A 23,943-nucleotide genomic window follows, 5' to 3' on the forward strand; every position below is an offset into this window, starting at 1 on the left:
GGTCCTGGGATCGAGTCCCGCATCGGGCTCTCTGCTGGGCAGGGAGCCTGCTTCCCTCTCTCTCTCTCTCTCTGCCTGCCTCTCCATCTACTTGTGATTTCTCTCTGTCAAATAAATAAATAAAATCTTTAAAAAAATATATTAAAAAAATATTTTAATTTGCTTATCCTTCTGAAAAAATTTTTTTGTGCACCAAGCAACTCATTTTTGTGTCTAAAATCAGCTGGGACCTTCCATAAGCAAGCCATCTTCTAAAAGACGTGGAAGCCCGGGTCTACTCCCTAGGTGCAGGTAAGAGTCAGTACTGGGCGGTCCGAGGCCACAGTGGGCGGAGCTTCGCCTTAGCCACTCCCCGCCCCGCCCCGCCCCTCTGTCCATTCTGCCTCGGGTTCCTGTGAATCCTTGCGCCCCGGATACCTAGTGGATTCTGCCTGCCTGGTCTCCACCCCTGCCTGATTTACCCCACTGAGAGCCGGATGTGAGTGCGGGCCTCTGTCTGCTTCGGGGCTGGTGTAGCGGGGCCCCAACAACCCACAGATCCCCTGGGGGAGAAAGAGAGCCCGCTTGGGGAGAAACCGGGCCCGCAGACTCCGCGCGGTGGGGCCCACACGGCCCTCGCGCTGGAAGTGCACCCTGGGCTCGGTGCGGCGAGGGATCGGCCGGAGCGCGCAGGGGACTCTCGAGCCTCAGCGTACGAGCCTGGGGAGGCTTGGGGCTGGCTAACGCCTTCCGGAGAAGCTAGAGTTCGGGGCTAAGCTGTGGGCCGCGAGAAGCCTCCTGGGCCTGGCTTTCGTGCACCTGGGCGGGCGGTGTCCAGCTCGCCAGCTTATCCCAGCAGGGAGGGTCGGGCCTGAGGCCCAGGGGAGGTGACACGCTTGGAAAAATCCGCAGCGCCCAGTGGGGCGAGGGGCTGGGTCAGGGCTCCTCGCTTAGAATCAAATGCTCGGAGGAACAGGCACGCTTCGCAGCCCCTGAGGGTTCCAGGAGAAGCAGCTAGGTGGGGCGGGAAGAGGTAACTCTTTGATTTCATAGCGGAGCAGAAGGTTGTGAGACAAGAGTTTCCTAAGAGCTCCTGATCCGGCTCTGGCTCCCACATTCTTCTGTCTAGGGCTTTGGACTCACTACAACCAGGGACGTGGAGGAAATGCAGTTGCATTGGTTTTGCAGTGCCTCTGGGAGACAGAGGATACAGACCATTAACGTTGCACTTGGTTGATGACCCACAGTTTCTGCTTAATCTTTTTGTGGCTGCCTCAATAAATCAAATAGAGAAACAGAAGGTATACGGGGTTGAATATAGCGATTTTTGGTTAGTGACCCATAAACACTAGAAAATATTTGTATTTGTTAGTTCATTTAATGGTCACAGATTTAGGTGGTATTGTTACTCTGTTTCATACTCGGGACTCGGATTAAATAATTTACCAAACTACAAAAGTGCTAAACAGTACGACTAGGGCTGGATTTCAGGTCTCTGTATGATTTCAGGGCACAGGCCTAATGGCTTAATGTAAAGAACATTTCTGCTTGGGATAAGACAGTTAATTAGCTGGGTTTCAAGTGTATGCTTTGACGTTTGTTAGCTGTGTGACCTTGGGCAGGTTACTTAACCTTTTAGGGCCTGTTTCTGCGCTTGTAAAATAGAGATAAAATACATCCTATGTCATACCGATTTTTAAGTGAATTAAATAAAATCGTATTTGTAATACACTTAACAAAACACCTGCCACATATATAGCTACATGTACCTTGCTGTTGTCATTAACTTGGGGTCTGCAAACTCCAGTTCTGAGTGCTGCCTGCCAGAGCCAAACAAAACTTATGTGGGCATAGAGCATGGGTAGAGAGAAGCAAGGAAGGATAAGAAAGGAGAACTAAGAACAGATGACATATATGATGGCAATTCTAGTGAGACCAGTAGATTAATCTTTGGTACCCGGGGCCACTTTTTTGCCTTTCTGAGATATTTTTTTAAAGGCAGTTGCTTTTGGCTGATGGTTTGGAAAAAATGCATCCCAGTCTGGGCTGAAAATATTCAAATAAAGCAAGTTTTGGGGACTGGACCATGTTGAAACTCTCTGGATGTAAAGGGGAGCTGAATTTCAGCACTCCCCAGAATTTCTGGCACGATGACACGATGAAGTGTGCAGTTGGTTCTCCTTCCTTCAGGATTTCTTCTGTCAGATCTAGCTCCTGGAGAATGGAGAGGGAGAGGAGTTTTCAGGATGGGGGAAACAAAAGGATTCTTTGTCTTTTTAGGGCTGTGTAATGACTGGACACCTCTCCTACTTTCACTTCTAACTGTAAACACTTTATAGACAGTGGTCTTGATTTCCGCATAAATTTAAGGCACCCTAAGTTTACACATATTCAGATATTTTTTGTATACTCTTTCCAGTGCTATTACTGTAGTCCTGAATATTTCCTTTGCAGCATCTGTTCAGATAACCAGTTCACACTGTATCCTACCTCCTAGCAATTCTTGGTATAGCTTTTGACATAGTTTTCCTCATCCTCCTTCTCTCTCAGTACTATTGCAGTGCTTTTTTCCCTACAATTGTTAGAGTTTTCTTTTCTCCTTTTTCATTTTTTTTTTTCAGTCAGTGAGTTATTATGTGAGAAGGTATGCCTGTCAGCAAAACTGAGAAAGTTAGTGTTGGATATGAAATACAACTCAGTGACATTTGACCTTCAAAGATCTGTAATGAGCCACCACTGATCACCAAAAACATAATCTCTGAGGTGGATCTTTTAGTAAGGATCAATGACACCATCTGTTGGTGGTACTCAACAAGTTTGAGGACCCCAGACTTGGACATTCCTTTAATGAACCCACTATTACCTTTACCTTACAGGTTAGCTTCCTTCCTTCCCACCAATGTTTTTCCTTCGTGTTCTTACATACATTATAAGGATCCCTAGGCAGGTTAAAGGCCAACAATTAGGTAGAATATGTGGTTGAAGATTTGTTGAAAGATAAGACTGAGAAGGTGGTTTAAATGAGCCCCTATAAGTATCATATATTTTATTTAACTACATTACTTGAGTGTCTGATGTAATCAAAGCCAGTTGCTATATATACTTTGGTAAGATGATGATAACTACATTTAGGTTGATTATGTTGGCTTACATTTGAAGAGGCTAGTGGAAGAATCTTGGGATTCTTTTGAAGAAGGTGTATTCTTTTAGTGTTTAACAGCTTATCAGTGGGCAATCATTGGTTTTCCAATCATATTTTTAAAAAAATTTAAAATCAGTATATTACTGATCAAATTTACCAACATAAGTTAGATGGATAGCATATTAATACAGTTTTCCCATGAAAAGTAGAAGGAAATACTACTCATTTTAGCAAATCATTTTGAAATGTCCTGTTGCCAGGGGATGTATTATTTCTGGTTCCTGTGAAAATTACCAAAGCACAGCATGGTTGCAATACGCATTTTCATCAGGCTACTTCAGGTTTCTGAGCTTTAGCTCCCTGTTCCTCTAACATGGTAGTACACATTAAATTTGATATCTGCAAATGTAAAGCGGAACTTGTGGGTCACATTTTCATCTGTTTAGGGATCAGGATTATTTGAAAAGAAGTGAAAATCAGAACAAGTATTTCCCAATTGTGTTGTCAAGTTAAGGTTATAAAATATCTAGAGTTGTACCCCGCCTTCAGTACTTCTTAGTCCTCCCCTGCTTCGTTTTTTCTTTAGCACTTTAACACCAGGCATACTGTATATTTTACTAACTTATCTTTTTAAAACATTTTTAGTGATATATTTTATTTAACCAAATGTATTTAAAAATCATTTCAATATGTGATTAATCTAAAAAGTTATTGAGAGTTCTCACATTTTTTTTTTTTATTTCAGTCTTTGAAATCATGTTCCATCATGTCAGAGGCACCACATTTCAAATGCTCAGTAGCCTCATGTCACTAGTGGCTACCATACTGGTCAACTAAGGGCTAGAACTTGACTCATGTCCAGACCATCTACATGATTCTAACATGTAAGGACTGAAGCTCTATACTTCTAACACTCTGAGGCTCGAGGGTGACTTTCTAGAATCCTGTGATTCAGATAGTAACTAATGCTGTAGGACCCTTGGGTCAAATGGCCTGATTCCAATGTTCTAAGAGTCTGTGATTCCAACATTTCAGAGTTTTTGACTTAAGGATCAGCAAATTCCAGCCTGTGGGCCAAATCAAGGCCATGGCTTGTTTTTGTAAATAAAGTTTTATTGGAATACAGCTATGCCTGTTCAGTCTGTGGCCACTTTCATTCTACCAGGGCAGATTGAGTAGTTGTGACAGAGACCATGAGTGACCTCTTGACCAGCCAAAACTACAATATTTACTTTTTGTTCCTTTACTGAAAAAGTTTACTGGCCCTTGATGTAGAGATGCAAAGACTCTAAGATGGGTAGTGGTTTTACAGATGTTTATTTGACTGTTACACTTTATAACCACACATATGTTACATAAACTCTTTCTGTGAATCAAATATCACATAACATATGTTGTTCAGAAGAGATTGGTTTCCCCATTTTAGGTATTCACTATTTCAGGCTTATATAATTCCATTAGGTTGATTATTTACCTTTTTTTTTTTTTTGAGAAGTAGTTCCACGCCTAACATGGGGCTTGAACTCATGACCCTGAGGTCAAGAGTCCGGTGCTTTACTGACTGATCCAGCCAGGTGTCCCTCCCCCACCCTCTTTTACTTATCTTTTTTATCGTCTTTCTCCCTATAGTGTAACCTCAAGAGGGCAGATTACTTGTTTTGTTCATTGTTCTCCCAACACCTCAGAACATGACCTGATCCACAGTAGATACTCTATATAAATATGCGTTGAGTGATTGAATAGTATTATTAAACTGTTCATGTTTGGGAAATAGAAAGAGGGTTGCCAGAACGTTAAAACCAGTTGACATTTATGTGCCAAGTAACCATAAACGGAATATTCTTGAAATCAGGAAATATATAAACATTTCAACAGTCCTTGCTCAACATTCAAAACTTTATTATTTTTTAAAAATATTTTATTTTTAGGTAATTTCTGTAACTAAGATGGGGCTTGAACTTACAACCCCAAGATCAAGAGTCCCATGCTCTACCAACTAAGCCTGCCAGGTTCCGCTGTTCAATGTTTAAACTTAAATCTTAAGAATGGGGGCGCCTGGGTGGCTCAGTGGATTAAGCCGCTGCCTTCGGCTCAGGTCATGATCTCAGTGTCCTGGGATCGAGCCCCGCATCGGGCTCTTTGCTCAGCGGGAGCCTGCTTCTCTCTCTCTCTCTGCCTGACTCTCCGCCTACTTGTGATTTCTCTCTCTGTCAAATAAATAATAAATAAAATCTTTAAAAAAAAAAAAAAAAATCTTAAGAATGAAGTAGTGGTAGTTGTTCCAGCTTTAAACTGAAAGAATTATTTTGTGTCATTGTTCACCATAAACTGGAAAGAAGCACAAAGTGACAAAATGTGAAATGCCTGTCTTGCCCAGTTAAATATTGTATGGCCCAGCTAGGAAGAGAAGGAAGGGAGCTGAGTTTTAGGAAGCGTGCTTTTAGAGTTGGGCATAGTTGGATTGTAGGGACAGGTGAGAAGTTCTGATGGCTGGCCCAACATCTAGGAGATTCCAGAAGGTGGGGAGTTCTTAAATAGCAAGGGACATCAATCTCAGCAGGTCGATGTGCCTTTTTATAGTATCCAAACTGCCAGCAGCTTTACTGAGCCCTTAGAATTTTAACATGTTCAACGGAGCATCCTGGAATTTCTGCTAGGTGATATAGCTCTGATTTTTATCAATGCCATTTTTGGTAAAAGATGATTCACTTTGTAGATACTTACTTTGTAGCTAATTTTGCCAAGATGCCTGCTTCCTAAAGTGAGGCAACATTGTGATGTTGCAACTGCTTCTAACTTTTATTAACAGTGCATATACTATGAACTTTTCATTAGATAAGCTTGACAATATAATCAGTGACATTTCTAAAGTGTGTATAAAGCAGCCGTTGGGATTAGTAAAGCAGTCTAACCAGAAAATGCATGTGAAATAAACTCTATAGCCTGCTATGAGTCATAGAACAGATCAGTATAATCTTAGGAATTTTCTAGAGAAATCAAGGAAGGGGCCTTAATTAATTGCTCACTTTGTAACAGTAAGGACAGGGTAAAACTGCACATGCTTTCTGTGTTTAAAGTAAGCGTAAGGGACACCTGGGTGGCTCAGTTGGTTAAGCATCTGCTTTCTGCTCAGGTCATGATCCCAGGGTCCTGGGATTGAGTCCTGCACTTGCTCAGCGGGGGCCTGCTTTCCCGTTGCCTGCTGCTCCCCCTGCTTGTGCGCTCTCTCCCTCTCTGACATATAAATAAAATCTTTTTTAAAAAAATAATAAAATAAGAGTAATATAAAACTATATCTTTTCCCAATTCTGCATGTTCAGATATCAGCAATAGCATTGCTATCCAGATTTTATTCAGGATTATTCAAGAATCTGGAAATTCATTTTAAAAATGGTGGTCAAATGCTGGTTTCTTCTGCTGCTGTAATACGAGCTGGGAGTTTAATAATGTGAGATTCCATAGATGGTAGTAAAACTCACTTCCTCATTATGCTGCATGTACCTAATAGATTGGGGCTGGTGTTTTGTTTTGGTATACTATACTTTTTCAAGTCATCCAGGAATAGAGAATTTAAGAATTTCAAGCAAAGGTACCTAATTGGTGGGCAAGTATCTAAATATATATTTTTTCAGGTATAACTTTTTTGGTGGTGGGAAATAGAAGCTGAATTTGGGAAATGTTATTTTTTTCCTTACATTTCTCTTTTTGGTTCTTATAAATTTTCTGCTATTTTCTACTTTTTAAATTTTTCTACTCTTTTAGTACCACTTCCTAAACAAGTTTATATTCACTGTAATTAGTCATGGAATAGTAACTAGAAGAGGCTTTAAAGTTACTTAAAGTGATTGACTCAACTCTTAGAATTGACAGTTGAAAAACCAGAGTCCTAGAGCAGTTATAGCCCTTGGGGCACATGTGGTAGGGCTGATGGAGAACTATACTCCATTTTTTCACACTCCTGGTCCAGTGACCCTTCCCGTTGGTCCCTTTTTAACATTTAAAAAGAAAACTTGCCCTTTTCACTGTTTAGGTGCTTTAATGCTTGGCGTAATTTTAATTCTGTATCCCTATGGCTAGTATTCCATTGCAGGTATTTTTAAAAAATGTGGGCATCTCTTTCCTCCTTCCTTCCTTCCTTCCTTCCTTCCTTTGTTTCTTTTTTCCTTCCTTCCTTCCTTCCTTCCTTTCTTTCTTCCTTTCTTTCAGATTTTATTTGTTTTATGACAAAGAGAGAGAGTAAGAGAGCACAAGGAGGGGGAGCGGCAGCAGGAGTGGCAGAGGGAGAAGAGGCAGGCTCCCTGCTCAGGAAGCTAGATGCAGGGCTAAATCCCAGGACCCCCAAGACAGACACAGACACTTAACCACCTGAGCCACCCACGTGTCCCTGGGCATTTCTTTCTTTCTTTCTTTGTTTCTTTCTTTGTTTCTTTCTTTCTTTCTTTCTTTCAATTTATTTGACAGACAGATCACAAGTAGGCAGAGAGGCAGGCAGGCTCCCTGCTGAGCAGAGAGCCCGCTGCTGGGCTCCATCCCAGGAACCTGGGATCATGACCTGAGCCGAAAGTAGAGGCTTTAACCCACTGAGCCACCCAGGCGCCCCTGGGCATCACTTTCTTAATAAATGAAGGGCAGGCTCATTGTACATTCCTTTAATGTAAGTTTTTCTCTGGCTATTAAGTGTGGTATATTCCTGAGAATTAATGTTGCTGCCTTCAGAAAGCACGGAGATTCTGTGTCCCCCATGTAGATCTGTGTTTGTAGAGACTCGAGCAAGAAGAAAATGCTTTCTTAGCCCTAAGTAATTCACAGTGTAATGTGCTGTCTTGAGGAGAAACTGCTGTGATGTAAATGCACACCATTCCAGTTCTTCCATTGTCTGGCCATTACTGTTTGTTTATTCTGGTTATTTTTGTTTAAGAAAGATAATCATAATTGTAGCCTGAAAATTAATGTTCTAATTTTGTAAGATCGTATTCGTTAATTTGTGTCAGGCTGAATATTTACATTTGATATACTAACTAGAAAGCTATAGGGAAATTAATTAGAGAATATTGCTGTTAGACTAAGTAATGATTAATTATAGTCCTTAGTGCTCTCAGGGCATTCTGGCATGATAGGAAACAAATCTGGGTTCTTGTTATGGCCCTGCTACTTGTTAGCTTGTTTTTCTTGGGCAAGTAATTTAAATGTTTGGGCAAATTATTCTTATTTTTCTTTTTTTTTTTTTTTTTTTTTTTTAAAGATTTTTTTTTTTTTTTTTACAGAGAGAGATCACAAGTAAGCAGAGAGGCAGGCAGAGAGAGAGGAGGAAACAGGCTCCCTGCCGAGCAGAGAGCCCGATGCGGGACTCGATCCCAGGACCCTGAGATCATGACCTGAGCCGAAGGCAGAGGCTTAACCCACTGAGCCACCCAGGCGCCCCTATTCTTATTTTTCTAATAGAAACGATGTGTTGTTTTAAAAGTTAACAATTATTATTATGAATATTATTAACATTCTGGGACAATCCAGATATTATAGCCTTAGCTCTGGTGTATTGATCTCTTGCTGTATAGTACTTATTCCTTGTCTTGCCCAATGTACTAGGGTTTTTTTGTTTGGTTTTTTTTTTTTTTTTTTTTTGTAAAGTTCAGAAGATAATATATTATTTGGAAGCATTTTGATAATTTTGTAGAAAACAAAAACCAGAAATTATCCAGCCACATGTGTTTACTAACTCTTTACATTTTCCCCTCTCCCACTCTCTATTTTTAAGGGAAAAAAATGATCCAGTAGCAAGTGGCAAGAATATAAATTATTTTATAATGGAGTGTAGTTTTAATCCTCAGTAAAAATAGAAATCTATAGATTTCTTCTCCAGCTCTGAGGGCACTTTGATTGCTTCCTCTCTGCACCACACTGTTTTATATTGTTTGTGTTATTTCTGTGTATATGTGGATAGCTAGATATTTTGCTTTTGCTTTGCATTCTTTCCCCACCCCATGCCGGAACACACTGAAGATACTCAGTAAATAATTGTTGAATGAATGGAACTCCCCAATAGAATTATAATGAGTTCCAAGGTCTTCTGTTGCTGTATCAGGTCCCCACTGTCCTTAGCATGATAATGGGTACACAATAATCTCTCTCTTTTTTAAAAGATTTTACCTATTTATTTGACAGAGAGAAGCACAGTGAGAGAGAGGGAGCACAAGGGGGAGGATATGGGAGAGGGAGAAGCAGGCCTTCCACTGAGTAGGGAGCCCAACAACGGCAATGGGGCTTGACCTGAGCCACCCAGGTGTTCCACACAGTAACCTCTTAATATAAACACTTGTTGGTTTGACTGAGACCTCCAAGTAGTGGCGGCTTTTAAACTGACTGCCATATTACCCTTCCCCCACTTTTTTAGGGAGGTTGAGGAGGACACTTTTACTGTTCTGAGCCACACAATTTGAGAAACACTGCATGGGGTGTGTCCTGCTGATGTTGCTGGGCCCCATTCCAGCTGCCCCAAGGTTACCCTGCTGGCTTTCAGTGGAGGTCATGCAGGATGCAGTATGGATAGCAGTTAGTGAATCATGGTATTAGAACCAGAAGGAACCTTTGAGAACTTTGTAATGTTGCCAGCCTCCTCATTTAGTAGCTAAAGAGTGAAATTTCCTAGAGACATTTGTGGCTGGGCACTGACTTCTTCCTCCCAATTGTTCTACAACAAATAATGAGTCACTGACACTGGCTCTGTCCCCCCTCCCCCATGCACCAACCGGAGGTAGCTCAGGTAAGCAAACTCTTCTGAGAGGATTTAGGAAAATTAGCACTTATCTATAAGAAAGGCTGCCTGCCTGGCAAATTAATTTTGTGTAAATCCCAGGCATTCTTTTATTATTTTTCTAAGAAGTTCTTTATAAACAAGGATGAGAAAGTTTCATTATGTCTTACTATTGAATAACAAGCCATTGATGGCTAGACTATTAGTTAAAGTATTTGAATAGTTTATAAAATAATAATTGCAACAATTCATAGAATATCTAAAAATGTGAGTGCCCTATAAACCTACAGTTGTCAGGCAATTTTTTTATCCCCATTTATAGATGCGGAAACTGAGGTTCTGACAGACAATTTGGTAAAGCTGACACACCCAAATAAATGATGGGAAGGAAATTTGAACCAAGCCTACTGACTCCAAAGTCACTGGTATTTCAGCCATGAAAACCCTGTGTCAAACATCAGACAGCATGCTTCAGGATGCAGAGGAAGCAGTAAAAAACAGGTCCTTGTCCTCAGCACACAGATAGAGTGTGGGCCATGCATACAAGTAACAATAGTGGTAAGAAAATAGCATCAGTACCATAACTGCCCTACAGGGGAATCAGCAACAGCTTGATGGAGAAAATGTCATTTGAAATGGATCTTGACGAGTTTAGATGACAGGCTGGGGGCAGATGTAGACAGAGCCATGAATTACAGATGTACCTAATTGGACTAGGGTAGACTCTGGATAGCCAGTAATGATTATTTTTAATTTATTATTTTTTTAAGATTTTATTTATTTATTTATTTGAGAGAGAGCACAAGCGGGGTGGGCAGGGGTGGAGAGGCGCAGAAGGAGTGGGAGAAGGAGACTCCTTGCTGAGCAGGGAGCCTAATGCAGGGCTTGATCCTAGACCCCAGGATGCTTAACCACTGAGCCACCCAGGCATCAGATTTTTTTTTTTTTTTTTTAAATCAGAAGTGATAAAATCATGATATGAATGGAAAGAGGATGGCAGTGGGAGTGCCTGTCTGGAGACCGTTAAGTGGGCAGGTAGAGCTACAGAAGACCTGAAGAGGGGCACCTGGGTGGCTCAGTGGGTTAAAACCTCTGCCTTTGGCTCAGGTCATGATCCCGGGATTCTGGGATCGAGCCCCACATTGGGGCTGCCGATCTCTGCCTGCCTCTCTGCCTACTTGTGATCTCTGTCTGTCAAATAAATAAAATCTTTAAAAAAAAAAAAAAAAAAAAAAGACCTGAAGAAGTTGTGACCATAGGCATAGGGAAGGTTCTGCACCTCCATAGTTGAGAGAGATTTGAAATTGTTCTAGGCAGGGGCGCTTGGGTGGCTCAGTGGGTTAAGCCGCTGCCTTCGGCTCAGGTCATGATCTCAGAGTCCTGGGATCGAGTCCCGCATCGGGCTCTCTGCTCAGCAGGGAGCCTGCTTCCCTTTCTCTCTCTCTGCCTGCCTCTCCATCTACTTGTGATTTCTCTCTGTCAAATAAATAAATAAAATCTTTAAAAAAAAAAAAGAAATTGTTCTAGGCAGAATCTGCTTTACTAAGTAGACCTAAGGAGTACCTCTAAGGAAAGATGGGAAAAGAGAAAGCACATAAGACCTAAGAATTTTCAGCTAGACCTCAGAAATTTCAGGCATAGGAGTGACCATATGCTTTAAATTTCATACATCCAGCCCAAATTCAATTATTAGGTCTTATTTTTAATTCCTTTGAACTGTCTTGTTATAACGTTGACTCAGGAAAATTAGGGTTACCGGGAGAATGGCTGATAGGGTTAGTATTTCCAGATGTTATTTGCATTTTAGAAACTAGACAATTCTCCAGTGAGTAATCTGTGTTGTAAGAAGCTATTGTCCACTCCTGGAGGAGGTTCTTTCTGTCTTTTCTATCATCCTGCATATTTTGGGTAGTAAAACACATAGAATCACTCTTTAGTTATAGACACACATTCGTCTGCCTGGTCACTTATCCCAGCCAAATCTCCTATTCTCCATAAGGCAAAACATTTGCCTTAATTTCCTCCATCATAAAAGAATGCCCTATTGCTTTTTTAAAAAATTGTGTATCATGTGCTGGTTGATGACACTGAAAGGAACTGAGAAAAGCATCATCAGGGATGTTGCTTTTAACAAGGTTCCAGACCTGATTGTTTATGTAATTTCTTCCATTTGTCATTCAGCCCTAATGAATTTCTAGAAAAAAATGAGGCTGCATTCAGAGTCATTTTCATGGGGGAATGCTGTTAATAGAGGAAATTTGTGTCCTAACAGCAATATAGTAATGCAATATCAACGATTCACTAAATAATCAGGTGTGTCTGGCATATTGTTTTAGTGGCTCTTGTATAATCATTGTTAGGGGGGGGGAAATGTTCCTCTGATGTATCTTTTTGCTATGAGGCTGACTTTACACATAGATACAATACATTTTCTGTTGAATTCTCTCCATTTTTGGAATTTGAGGGCTTTCTGTTTGCTGGTAGACAATTCTTTACATGTTCTTCAGGAGCTTTAGAAATCCTTACTCATTCGAAATCTGTCCACAGGGTACTGCATTATCCTGGGTATAGATGACATACAATTTATAAGACTTAAACTACCTTAAGAAAAAAATTATACAACTAAACATTTATTCCATAGATTCTATGTTAGATATGAAAGCAAGATTCACAGCACATTCCCGATTTGTAAGTTTACTTACGTATCTCCATTTTCACTGATGAGAAAATCTAGGCTCAAAAAGTAATTTATTTGAGGTCACACAGGTCTCACCAGATGCAGGATTTCACCCAAGTATTACTCTAAATGTACTCCAGATTTGATCTTGTTCCTATACTGTAGTTATCTGTTACTATTGCAGCAGGAATTCAAATGACTTGATGTAGTTTGGAATCATTAGAAAAATCATCATGGAGTAGACTAGTTTAAAAAAAAAAAAAGAAAAGAAAAGAAACATGGGATATATGGGAGAAGATCAAGTAGTCCTAAAATAACATAATAGTAATAAACAACTTTGGAACACTTACCATGTACTAGGCACTATTTAAATATATTCACTCATTTAATCCTTGCAACAACTGTATGAGAAATATTATTTTCATTTTGCAGATGAGGAAAACGAGGGGTTATAAGGAGGTAGAGACTCTCACCTGAGGTGACACATTAAGTCAGTGTGGGATCCAAATGAGAACTCATCTGTCTGATTCCAGAGCTTATCATACAGGGTGATGAAGAGGAAGGAGCAAAGACCTGAGCTGAGGTTGAGAGTTGGACCCTTAGCTAACTGAGCCACCTAGGTGCCCTGACACAAGTTACATTTAAAAATAAACCATTTCGGGCGCCTGGGTGGCTCAGTGGGTTAAGCCGCTGCCTTCGGCTCTGGTCATGATCTCAGGGTCCTGGGATCGAGTCCCGCATCGGGCTCTCTGCTCAGCAGGGAGCCTGTTTCCTCCTCTCTCTCTCTCTGCCTGCCTCTCTGCCTACTTGTGATCTCTCTCTGTCAAATAAATAAATAAAATCTTTAGAAAAAAAAACACCATTTCATTCTATTATCCTCAATGTGAGAACTTTCAGTTGTACCTCCTAACCACCCCTCCATCCCAGTACTTCAGCCTAGCTCTCAGGACATCAAACTTGACCCTCTTCTTGTCCAGCTTGGTTTCCCCCAACATGGATGCTTACTTCTGTGACACGTGACGATGAGGTGTCCTCACTGTGCCTTCTAATGTCTTGATTCTTTTCTACTCTGTGCTGTCTCTCTCTTCACCTAATGGAATCCTTCAAAGCCCAGGGAATGTCAGTCTGACCCACACTCTTGGCACTGTCAGTTATTCTCGGTCTGCTTCAGTGACTTCTTTATATCTTTGGCACATATTGTCAGCACTGTATATTTTGGCACTTAATAATTTTGACAATGTAAGATGACAAAATAAAGAAATCTGAATTTAGATTTACAAAATACCTGGGTTGGGTATTTAGTAGGCAAATTGGGAATCTGTGAATTTTGTTTCTTATTAAGGAATATTTCTGCCTTTTTTTTTTTAAGATTTTATTTATTTATTTGACAGAGACACAGCAAGAGAGGGAACACAAATGGGGATGGTGGTGGGAGAGGGAGAAGCAGGCTTCCCTCTGAGCAGAGCGCCCCATGCGGGGTTGAATCCCAGGACCCTGAGATCATGACCTCAGCCGAAGGCAGAGGCTTAACCCACAGAGACACCCTGGTGCCCCACATATTAACAGTCTTATTCCAGAGAGTTTACTCCGGGATCCTATTTTGACAGCTTTTCCCAAGAATTCAGCTGTTTCATTGGGAATGCATGGACTTATTATTAAAGGCACCATTTTATTAGCATCCTGTTTCTTTGGTTTTCTCACAGTTCAAGATGGCTGCCCAATGCGTTACGAAGGTGGAGCTGAATGTTTCCTGTGACAATCTTTTGGATATGGATGTAGGGTCAAAGTCGGACCCTTTATGTGTGTTATTTTTAAATACGAGTGGTCAACAGTGGTATGAGGTAATGTTAAATACTGTAGGTGAAAAGGATTCTGAATTGCTCTTTTGATAATGTGAAGTGCTTATTACAACTGTTAAAAATAATGAAAACAGCTCATATGTTAATGCAGTTTTTTGGGGGCAGGTTTGTCCTTGATTGTGGAATTTTTCATCTACATATGGAAACTTTCTTTAGCTATCTGTTATGCTTATATTTAGTTACCTGTAGTACATAAAGATGCTAAAATGTAAGTGCATTTTAATCTGACGAAACTTTTTGTTTTGGGGTGAGTATAGGTTGATCGCACAGAAAGGATTAAGAATTGCTTGAATCCCACATTTTCCAAGACATTTGTTATTGATTACTACTTTGAAGTGGTTCAAAAATTGAAATTTGGGATTTATGACATTGACAACAAAACCATCCAGCTGAATGATGATGACTTCTTAGGAGAATTTGAATGTACCCTTGGACAAGTGAGTATAATTAGCTACTGCAATATATTGTGTCTAAATTTTAACCAGAGAATTGGGCGTTTTTATGTGTTCATTAGTTTAATTTTTAGAGTTGAGACATATGTAATCACTTTACAGATTGTTTCAAAGATGTATGTAATCACTTTACAGATGTTTCAAATATTAGTATGTTTGGTTTGAACATTATAGAATTTATCTTATTTTTCATAAGGGCAGGGACTATGTGTTTTTGGCAAAACCCATTAATTCTTTTGAGTTGGGGTGTTTCGTTTAACATTGCAGTAAATAATACCATTGCTCTAGCTGCTTTGTGTACTATTGGTTTTTCTTTAAAAAAAATTTTTTTTTTTAAGATTTTATTTATTTACTTTTTTGAGAAAGGGTGTCAGAAGGGGCAGATGGGGAGGGAGAGGGACAAGCAGATTTTGCACTGAGCACATGAGATTCTGAGATCATGGCCTGAGGTTAAACCGAGTCAGAGGCTTAACAGACTGAGCCACCCAAGCACCCCTACAATTTTGTTCTTATGCTTAAGTCATAAATGTTTTCAAAGTAATAGCACTGTCCCTTTACCTGGCCTGATCTTTTTCAACCTTAGGTGTACTAGTGTAAGCCTTCCTCTCCAATAAGCCTCCTCTGATCCCCTTGAGTAGTTTGGCGCGCCACCCTGTGCTCACCCCAGTACTCTCTACTGCTTCTACCCGATCATCAACCATCCATCCATAGTTACTTAATTATCTGCCTTTCCTATGTGACAGATTTGATCAGGGTAGAGGTGTGCCTCTAGGCTCACCGTTTTGTTTCTTTCTCAGAGTCTGAGTTCTAAAGAGAAACCAGGGCGCCTGAGTGGCCTAGTGGGTTGTAAAACTCTTAATTTCAGCTCAGGTTGTGATCTCAGGGTCTTGATATCCCGCTCAGCAGGGAATCTGCTTGTCCCTCTCTGTGTGCTTACCCTCCCCCTGTCCCCGCCCTTCCACAGGCTCTTCTCTCAAATAAATAAATAATTAAACAAAATCTTAAAAAAAAAAAAAAAAACGAAGAAGAGAGATCTTGACTATTTGTAATAGAGCTGGGAAGGGCCCAGGAGGGAAGACTCATTGTTTTTCAGTAGGTGACATTATTGCCTAGATTTGTTTATTTTTCCATGTATTATTTGGGGATCTTGGTATTTCCTATGTCTCAAGGACAGTATGAAACTGAAGTTGATCAGTTTTCTAAAACTTTGATGAAGAGTGTTAACGAGAAAATCAACGTATTGATTTTTTCGGAAAACACATTGTAGCTAAATTTTAATGAATTTGATAGATGCATCTATTTGAGAGTACCTAGGTCTACTATATTATTTTATTATTTTTTTTTAAAGATTTTATCTATTTATTTGACAGAGAGAGAGATCACAAATAGGCAGAGAGACAGACAGAGAGAGAGATGAGGAGAAGCAGGCTCCCCGCTGAGCAGAGAGCCCAATGCGGGACTCGATCCCAGGCCCCTGGGATCATGACCCGAGCCGAAGGCAGAGGCTCAACCCACTGAGCCACCCAGGCGTCCCTTTTATTATTTTTTTTAAGGTTTTTTTTTTTTTTTTTTTTTTGACAGAGAACAAGTAGGCAGAGAGGCAGGCAGAGAGAGAGGAGAAAGCAATCTCCCTGCAGAGCAGAGAGCCCGATGTGGGGCTCAATCCCAGGGCCCTGGGATCATGACCTGAGCCGAAGGCAGAGGCGTTAGCCCACTGAGCCACCCAAGCACCTCTACTATATTATTTTAATCAAAAATGATATTTTGTGGGGGTTATATATTCAAGTTATGCATCAGTTGAAAAGTTGAATCTCATTTATTGAGTGTTCTGAGGCCCCCCTCTCATCTATAGGGTTTTCAGCTCAGTGATTAGTATATATGAAGAGAACCCATTCCTCTTTTTCCATTACAGGGAGGACGTTAAACTTTGAAGTAATTGATAAAGAAACTAGTGGTTGGGGAGATCGTATCTGCCAGGACTGGCTCCTTGGAAATCTTTTCCAGTTGGTTTTAAATATGTAGATGTGTTTTATAATCTCTAAATCTTTAAGGCATGGACTTAATGTTTCCATTTCTAATGACTTAAGTTGACTTAACTTTATACTCAACTTTTTTTGAAATCATTCAGTTTAAAAATTCACATACTGAAGTGAAATAGCTCTTTGTATCACTTTCCAATTTTAACAGATTGTTTCCAGTAAGAAGCTAACTCGACCCCTGGTGCTTAAAAATGGCAGACCTGCAGGGAAAGGGAGCATTACGGTAAAAATAAGATATTTGTCTTTTGCCTGAAAAGATTTAACATGATAGGACATGCTGAAACTGTACATATCAGACAAATACTCTATAGCCTTGCTTTATCATTTCATCCCGAATGTTGTCCTTCATCCTTACTTGCCTTACAGTGATCAAAAATGGGAAATACGTTGGGTCAAAAAGAAGGAGAAAATGCAGTACGGGAATTCCTTCTTTGAGTCTTTTAAGTTGCTCATGGAATCAGATGTAGCTTGGTGATGCTTGTCTCTCCCTCATGGAAGTATAAATCTCCAAGTTAGAGAGAAATGACTTAATCATCTGAATGGATTAATTTGACCCTCTACAAAGTTCCCCCAATAGGACAGAAACTGTATAATGGATTTAATTCAAAATGGATCTTATATTATGCCGTGACCATTGAACCTCTCAACCCCCTTTTTTTAAAGTTTTTCTTTCATTATTTAAGTAGCCTCTGTACCCAGCATGGGGCTTGAACTCATGATGCTGAGATCAAGAGTCACATGCTCTTCTGAGTAAGCCAGTCAGGCACCTGAGCCTCTCAACTCTTAACCATCTTTTCTGTGCTCGTGCTCTCCTGCCCATCCTCCCACTCAGATTTTTCTGTTGCTAATTACTGGTCCTAGGCAAATGAATATATACTTTATACTGTTTTATATTTCAAATTACATAATGCCACACTTTAAATAAGTATCTTTAAATAACAGGATAAAATAATTACCTTCTAGAGTTTCTGTCCAGGTTATCACTGCCTGGAGCAATATTTTCTAACTTTAGCTCTGAGAATGGAGGGCTGGCTCCTGCCTGTTTAAGGGTTGTTGTCATTATGAGGGCATTTCCCTAAGCAACTGTTTTGCCCTAGTTTAAATCTCCTGGGCATAAGAATTTTAAGTGTCTTTGGGATGTTGACTTTTGTGAGACAGAACATTACAGTAGTTAGCTCTATTGCTCTTGGGGTTATGATAGCCTGGAATTTGTTTTTAACTAGAATAAGTTTTTCAATGACATTGGATGAAAAACCTTGATCTGATACTTCAACTTAAAGTGTCTTCTAGGTATGATTTGCTCATACTTTAGATAGGGTCATGCAGTTTTTCAGGGCTTTGATTTTTCTTCTACTTTTTAAAAATTTTATTTATTTATTTGAGAGAGAGGGAGAGAGCAAGCACAAGTGGGGTGGTGGGGGCAGAAGGGAAGACAGAGAAGCAGAGTCCGCGAGTGGGGAGCCGGACATGGGGCTTGATCCCAGGACTCTGAGATCATGACATAAGCTGAAGGCAGATGCTTAACCTACTGAGCCACCCAGGCGCCCCAGGGGCTTTGATTTTTCACTGGAATGGGGAAGATCTAGTTTGGGCAACAGCATTTGAAAAATAAGTTGTGTAATACAGATTTGGCATATTTGGGGAAAATATTTTATACACATTAAAGAAATAATGATCAATCTTTCTGAATGGTACTTTTTCTTATAAAAGATTTAAAAATTCATTTATATTAGTAGAGATTATATCTATTATCAGATAACAGAATAAATCAGTACTTCTAAGTTTATCAGAATCCCTAAAACATATTGTCTTTCACTTACCATATCTCCTCATAGATTTCAGCTGAAGAAATAAAGGATAACAGAGTGGTATTGTTTGAAATCGAGGCAAGAAAACTGGACAATAAGGTGGGTAGTTGATGCACATTTCTACAAGGATATCATGTTTTGCCTCACATTGATTCCTTTTTGAAAAAAAAATAATGCAATTAGTATTATGAACTCTATCATCTGAGCATCACTTAGAGTATTTAGTTACTTCTAAATTCTGCTTTCCTATGTATGTTTAAGCAGAAGCCATTTTCTTTTACCTCTTCTAGGTGTTATCAAAGGGCTTGTCTAGCTTAAAAGAAGAGTTATTAAAAGCATTAAGGTTATTGTAAAAGTCATTTGAGACAGTGTTGTTGGATTACCTTAAGGAAAGAAATAGAAATTCCATGCTCTATTGGATTTTTCTCTTTGTTTCCAAAAGTCAATGTTTATTTTTAATGAAGAATGAGTGCAGTACATAATAACACAACAATTTAGTATATAGCATGAATTAGAATAATTCTTCGAGTGATTTTTAAAAAATTTTTTTTAAAGATTTTATTTATTTATTTGACAGACAGAGATCACAAGCAGGCAGAGAGAGAGAGGAGGAAGCAGGCTCCCTGCTGAGTAGAGAGCCCAATTCGGGGCTCAATCCCAGGACCCTGGGATCATGACCTGAGCTGAAGGCAGAGGCTTTAACCCACTGAGCCACCCAGGTGCCCCTCTTCGAGTGATTTTATACTGAATCACATAAACCAATCAATTAAAAAAAATCATTTTTATTTGCCTTACAATTTAGTTTGCAAATATCTTAGACTAGTAGCCAGGGACAACTTTTATTTTGGAAAAATTTAAATAGAACAGTCTTTAAAAACCCTGCATGTCCCCATCATCCATCTTCAACACTTATAACTCATGGCCAGTTTTGTTTCCTATCTACCTTCTCTCCTCTCAGACATCATGTCATTTCATCTCTATAAATATTCTGGAGTATCTCCAAAGATTCTTTTAACAGTATAATTGGTTGGTATGTTTCCAGTCTTTTTTCTTTTTTTAAAGATTTTATTTATTTGACAGAGATCACAAGTAGGCAGAGAAAGGAAGGCAGATAGAGAGAGAAGGGAATCAGGCTCCCTGCTGAGCAGAGAACCTGATGTGGGGCTCGATCCCAGGACCCCGAGATCATGACCTGAGCTGAAAGCAAAGGCTTAACCCACTGAGTCACTCAGGCCCCAGTCTCCAGTCTTTTTTAATCCATAAATTTCCCCCTTTCTTTTACTTTCTTCCTACATCTCTCTTTCCTTTATTCCCTCTCATTTTCTTCCTTCATCCCATCCATCCATCTGTCCATCATGGAACTTACTCAATAAAGAAATGGACTCCTCTGTCCTATAGAAGTTGTAACACTGCTTATAACTGATTAAATGCTTATGGTGTCATTTAACATGTTCTTCTCTCCACCTTTATTTCTTGGTTTCTGTAAGCTGGTAACTGAATCTAGAGGAATGATCTGATGGTATTTTGAATTGTCAGTAGGGCAGCTTTATAGGTGGTGACATGTGATTTCATCAGCAGGCTCCCATTGTTGAGTCCTGTCTTTTTGGGACATCTGAACATTGATGGTAATTATACTGCCTAGATATATTATTTTATTAAGAGCCTGTTAAATAGTGAGATTCTCATGCTATCATTGATTCTTCATTTATTAATGAGGATACTTCTATAGAGAAAAGTATTCTTACCCATGTTACGTATTTATTTATTCTGAAATACGATTGTACAGGAAGCAAATTAAAATGTTTGATTTTTTTCCCTCATATATACCATTTCACAGATTAAGTTGGTTCCCTGTCATCCTCTAAATGTGACAATGAGGGTTTTGTCTTTGTTTTGTTTGTTGTTTTTTATTTTTAGTATTGCTATGAACTCTTTACCAGTGAACTCCTATAGATGCTTAAATTATCTTAACTTTGGCCTGTGAAAACCTCTTGAAGTTTGTTCCTGAAATCAGTTGGCACATCTCCAGGAGTCTTTGGATAGCTTCCTTGCTGTGTGGCGTGACAAGATGTTCCAGGCTTATTTTTATCTAATTTCCGCCCCAGACTGCAGATTAAAAAGAGCCTGATTATATTTTAGTGGAAATTGTTATTTAGAGACCAGTCTGGTACTAGGGGTGCTTATTGTCAATTATTGCTACTTACTGTTTCTAAGGCTTTTTAGTAGACAATTAGAGGAAAGACTGTTTTGTTTTTTAAAGAAAAACTAAATCATAAATTTATACAATATTTCCAGTTCAGATATAGAATTACAGGGCCTTACTTCTTTAATTCTATATTTGTGCCTGCCTTCTCTTATGCTGAAAATCTCAGTTCCTAAGGATGTTAACATAATTGCTTCTGTTTGCCTTTTATAATATCTAATACTTTCAGAATAAAAATATCCATATTATAATTAACAATATTTTTACTAAAAACAGATTGAGCTTTTTTTGAAATTCTTTCTTTTTTTTAACTTTATTTGTTCATTTATGTTATCTCTACACCCAGTGTGGAGTTTGAACTCACTACCCTGAAATCAAGAGTCATGTGCTCTGCTGACTGAGCAAACTAGGCACTCTTTGAAATTCTTTTTTTTTTTTTTTTAAAGATTTTATTTATTTATTTGACAGACAGAGATCAGAAGTAGGCAGAGAGGCAGGCAGAGAGAGAGAAAGGGAAGCAGGCTCCCTGCTGAGCAGAGAGCCTGATGCGGGACTCGATCCCAGGACCCTGAGATCATGACCTGAGCCAAAGGCAGCGGCTTAACCCACTGAGCCACCCAGGCGCCCTGAAATTCTTTTTGTCTTTAGAGTTATATATTCTATGTGGACTGTATATTCAAATTCTTGTGTTTTAAAGAAATCTTTTAGTTATTGTTCTGTCACAATGACACATTTGAATTTTGCTTTTGATATTTAGGGATTGTTTTCAATTTTTAAAAATTTAACTTTGTTTTATAATTATATAAGAGATCTGTATGGTTCCAAAGCCAAATCTATAAAACAAGATATTTTCAAGTAATTTAGCTTCTTTCCCTGTCTGCTATGTTTTTTCTTCCTTTGTTCCTGTAGTAATAATGTTTTAAAATTTATATTTCATGGTTTAATTTTTCAATTTCCTAAAAGAAAACTAAGGCTTTTTTGTGTGTGTATGTGTTTGTATGCCTCTGTATATATACATATATGTATATATGTATGTATATTGATATGTTTATGTAAATAGATATGTATGTGTGTGTATTTATGTATTTATATTTATATTCTCTACCCTCAGCCCTTGGGTAGCTGTAGCATACTACATACATATACCATTTTTTCTTTTAGTGAGGTAGAGAGAGTGAGAGCATGTGTATGTGTGCACATGTAAGTTGGGGATGGGGAGTAGACAGGGTAGGTGCAGAAGATTCTTTTTTTTTTTTTTTTTAAGATTTTATTTATTTATTTGACAGAAATCACAAGTAGGCAGAGAGGCAGGCAGAGGGTGGCGGGGGAGCAACTCCCCACAGAGCAGAGAGCCCGACTAGGGGCTCGATCCCAAGACTCTGAGATCATGACCTGAGCCGAAGGCAGAGGCTTAACCCATTGAGCCACCCAGGCGCCCCGGTGCAGAAGAGTCTAAGGAGAATCTTAGACAGGCTCCACTCAATGGGGATACTGACTTGGAGCTCCATCCCACAACTCTGACATCATGACCTGAGCTGAAGGCGACAGTCTGTCACTTAACCAATTAAGCCACCCACGTTCCCCCATACTTGTGCATTCAGATACACATATGAATATATATTCTCTAGATATGCATATATACACTTTTCTCCACCTTGCTTTTTTTCACTTAACATGTTCTGGAAATCTGAGTCAGGAACTGTTAATTCTTACTTTCGTTCTACTACTGACATCTTAATGAACTTTCAAAGGTTTGTTGTCTGACTTTCAAAATGGTAATAATGATATTCTGCCTTTCTCTTTGGTTTATTTCTAAGGTAGGTCAGACAAGGTACATTAATGTGTTTTTAGAAAGTTAACTTCTCTGTGTATAGTGCTGCTATTAATTTTATTAAATGGTTTACAGAGAGGCTAATTACATTGATTCTTAAGATTCTTATTAGATAAGGTTAAATTTTAAAAGTTCTGGGGTGCTTGGATGGCTCTGTCAGTTAAGTGTCTGCCTTTGGCTCAGGTCATAATCTCAGGGTCCTGGGATCAAGCCCTGAGTTGGGCTCTCTGCTTAGTGGGGAATCGGCTTCTCCCTCTCCTGAGCTGTCTCTCCCTCTCAAATAAATAAATAAAATCTTAATTTTTTTTTGGAGGTCTGGATAACCTTTGTTTGTGTGTCTGTGTATATGTATCTATATTTATATCTATATTTTAAAAGTTTACTTACTTAAGTAATAACCTTCCACACCCAAATGGGGCTCAAACTCATGATTTAAGAACAAGAGTCACATCTTCTTCTGACTAAGCCAACCAGTACCCCCTGTGTTTATATATATTTTTAAATATTTTATTTATTTATTTTTGAGAGAGAGCATGAGAAGGGCGAAGGACACAGGGAGAAGGAGAAGCAGACTTCCTGCTGAGTAGGGAACCCGACATGGGGCTCAGTCCCAAGATCCTGAGATCATGAGTCAGACCCTTAACCAACTGAGCCTCCCAGGACCTTCCTGTCCCCCCACCCAGCCCCGTGTTTATATTTTTGACTGTACCATATATATTACTTGCTTGACATTGAACTGCTGAGGAAGGAAATAATATTTTCTTAGTTCTGAATTTAATACTGAGTTTAATTTAGGACTCAAGAAATCTTCAATTCAGGGACATAGCTGCATATATTACTGTAGAATTAACAGGTGTCCTTTCATTTTAACAAATAATAAGTTGTATATTCTAAAGAGTATGGCAATGGTAATATAAAGGCAAACAAAAATGAGAAAACAAAATAATTTATAATCTTACTTGAGTTTGACCTCTGAAAGTGATTTGGTCAGTCTTCCAGAATTTTATCTCTGTGTATGTGTGTGTATGTGTATTTGTGTGTGTGTATGTGTGTGTTTGTATTGAGGCTAGTGATAACGGTATTTTTGAGTACTCACTGTGCTTCAGCATTATACAGGGGTTCTGTGGTGAATTACAGAGGGAAAAGAAGATGTACGTTGTACCATTGGAATAATTCCATTATGCACTTCACATATTTACTTC

The 23,943-nt window shown here is 39.3% G+C and overlaps 1 protein-coding gene across 1 annotated transcript in view; it reads left to right on the top strand.

Moving 5' to 3' along the window:
• The first annotated feature begins 368 nt into the window (after positions 1-368).
• CPNE3 (copine 3) overlaps positions 369-23,943 on the top strand; it is a 50,227-nt gene continuing 26,652 nt past the window's right edge. The window contains exons 1-5 of the mRNA XM_059394822.1: positions 369-478; positions 14,253-14,390; positions 14,666-14,845; positions 17,048-17,122; positions 18,735-18,806. Coding sequence (XP_059250805.1) covers positions 14,259-14,390; positions 14,666-14,845; positions 17,048-17,122; positions 18,735-18,806 — 459 coding nt within the window. The 5' untranslated portion in view covers positions 369-478; positions 14,253-14,258. The remainder of the gene's footprint in view (positions 479-14,252; positions 14,391-14,665; positions 14,846-17,047; positions 17,123-18,734; positions 18,807-23,943) is intronic.

This window comes from Mustela nigripes, chromosome 3 (genome assembly GCF_022355385.1).
Source record: "Mustela nigripes isolate SB6536 chromosome 3, MUSNIG.SB6536, whole genome shotgun sequence".
Taxonomy (NCBI): Eukaryota; Metazoa; Chordata; class Mammalia; order Carnivora; family Mustelidae; genus Mustela; species Mustela nigripes.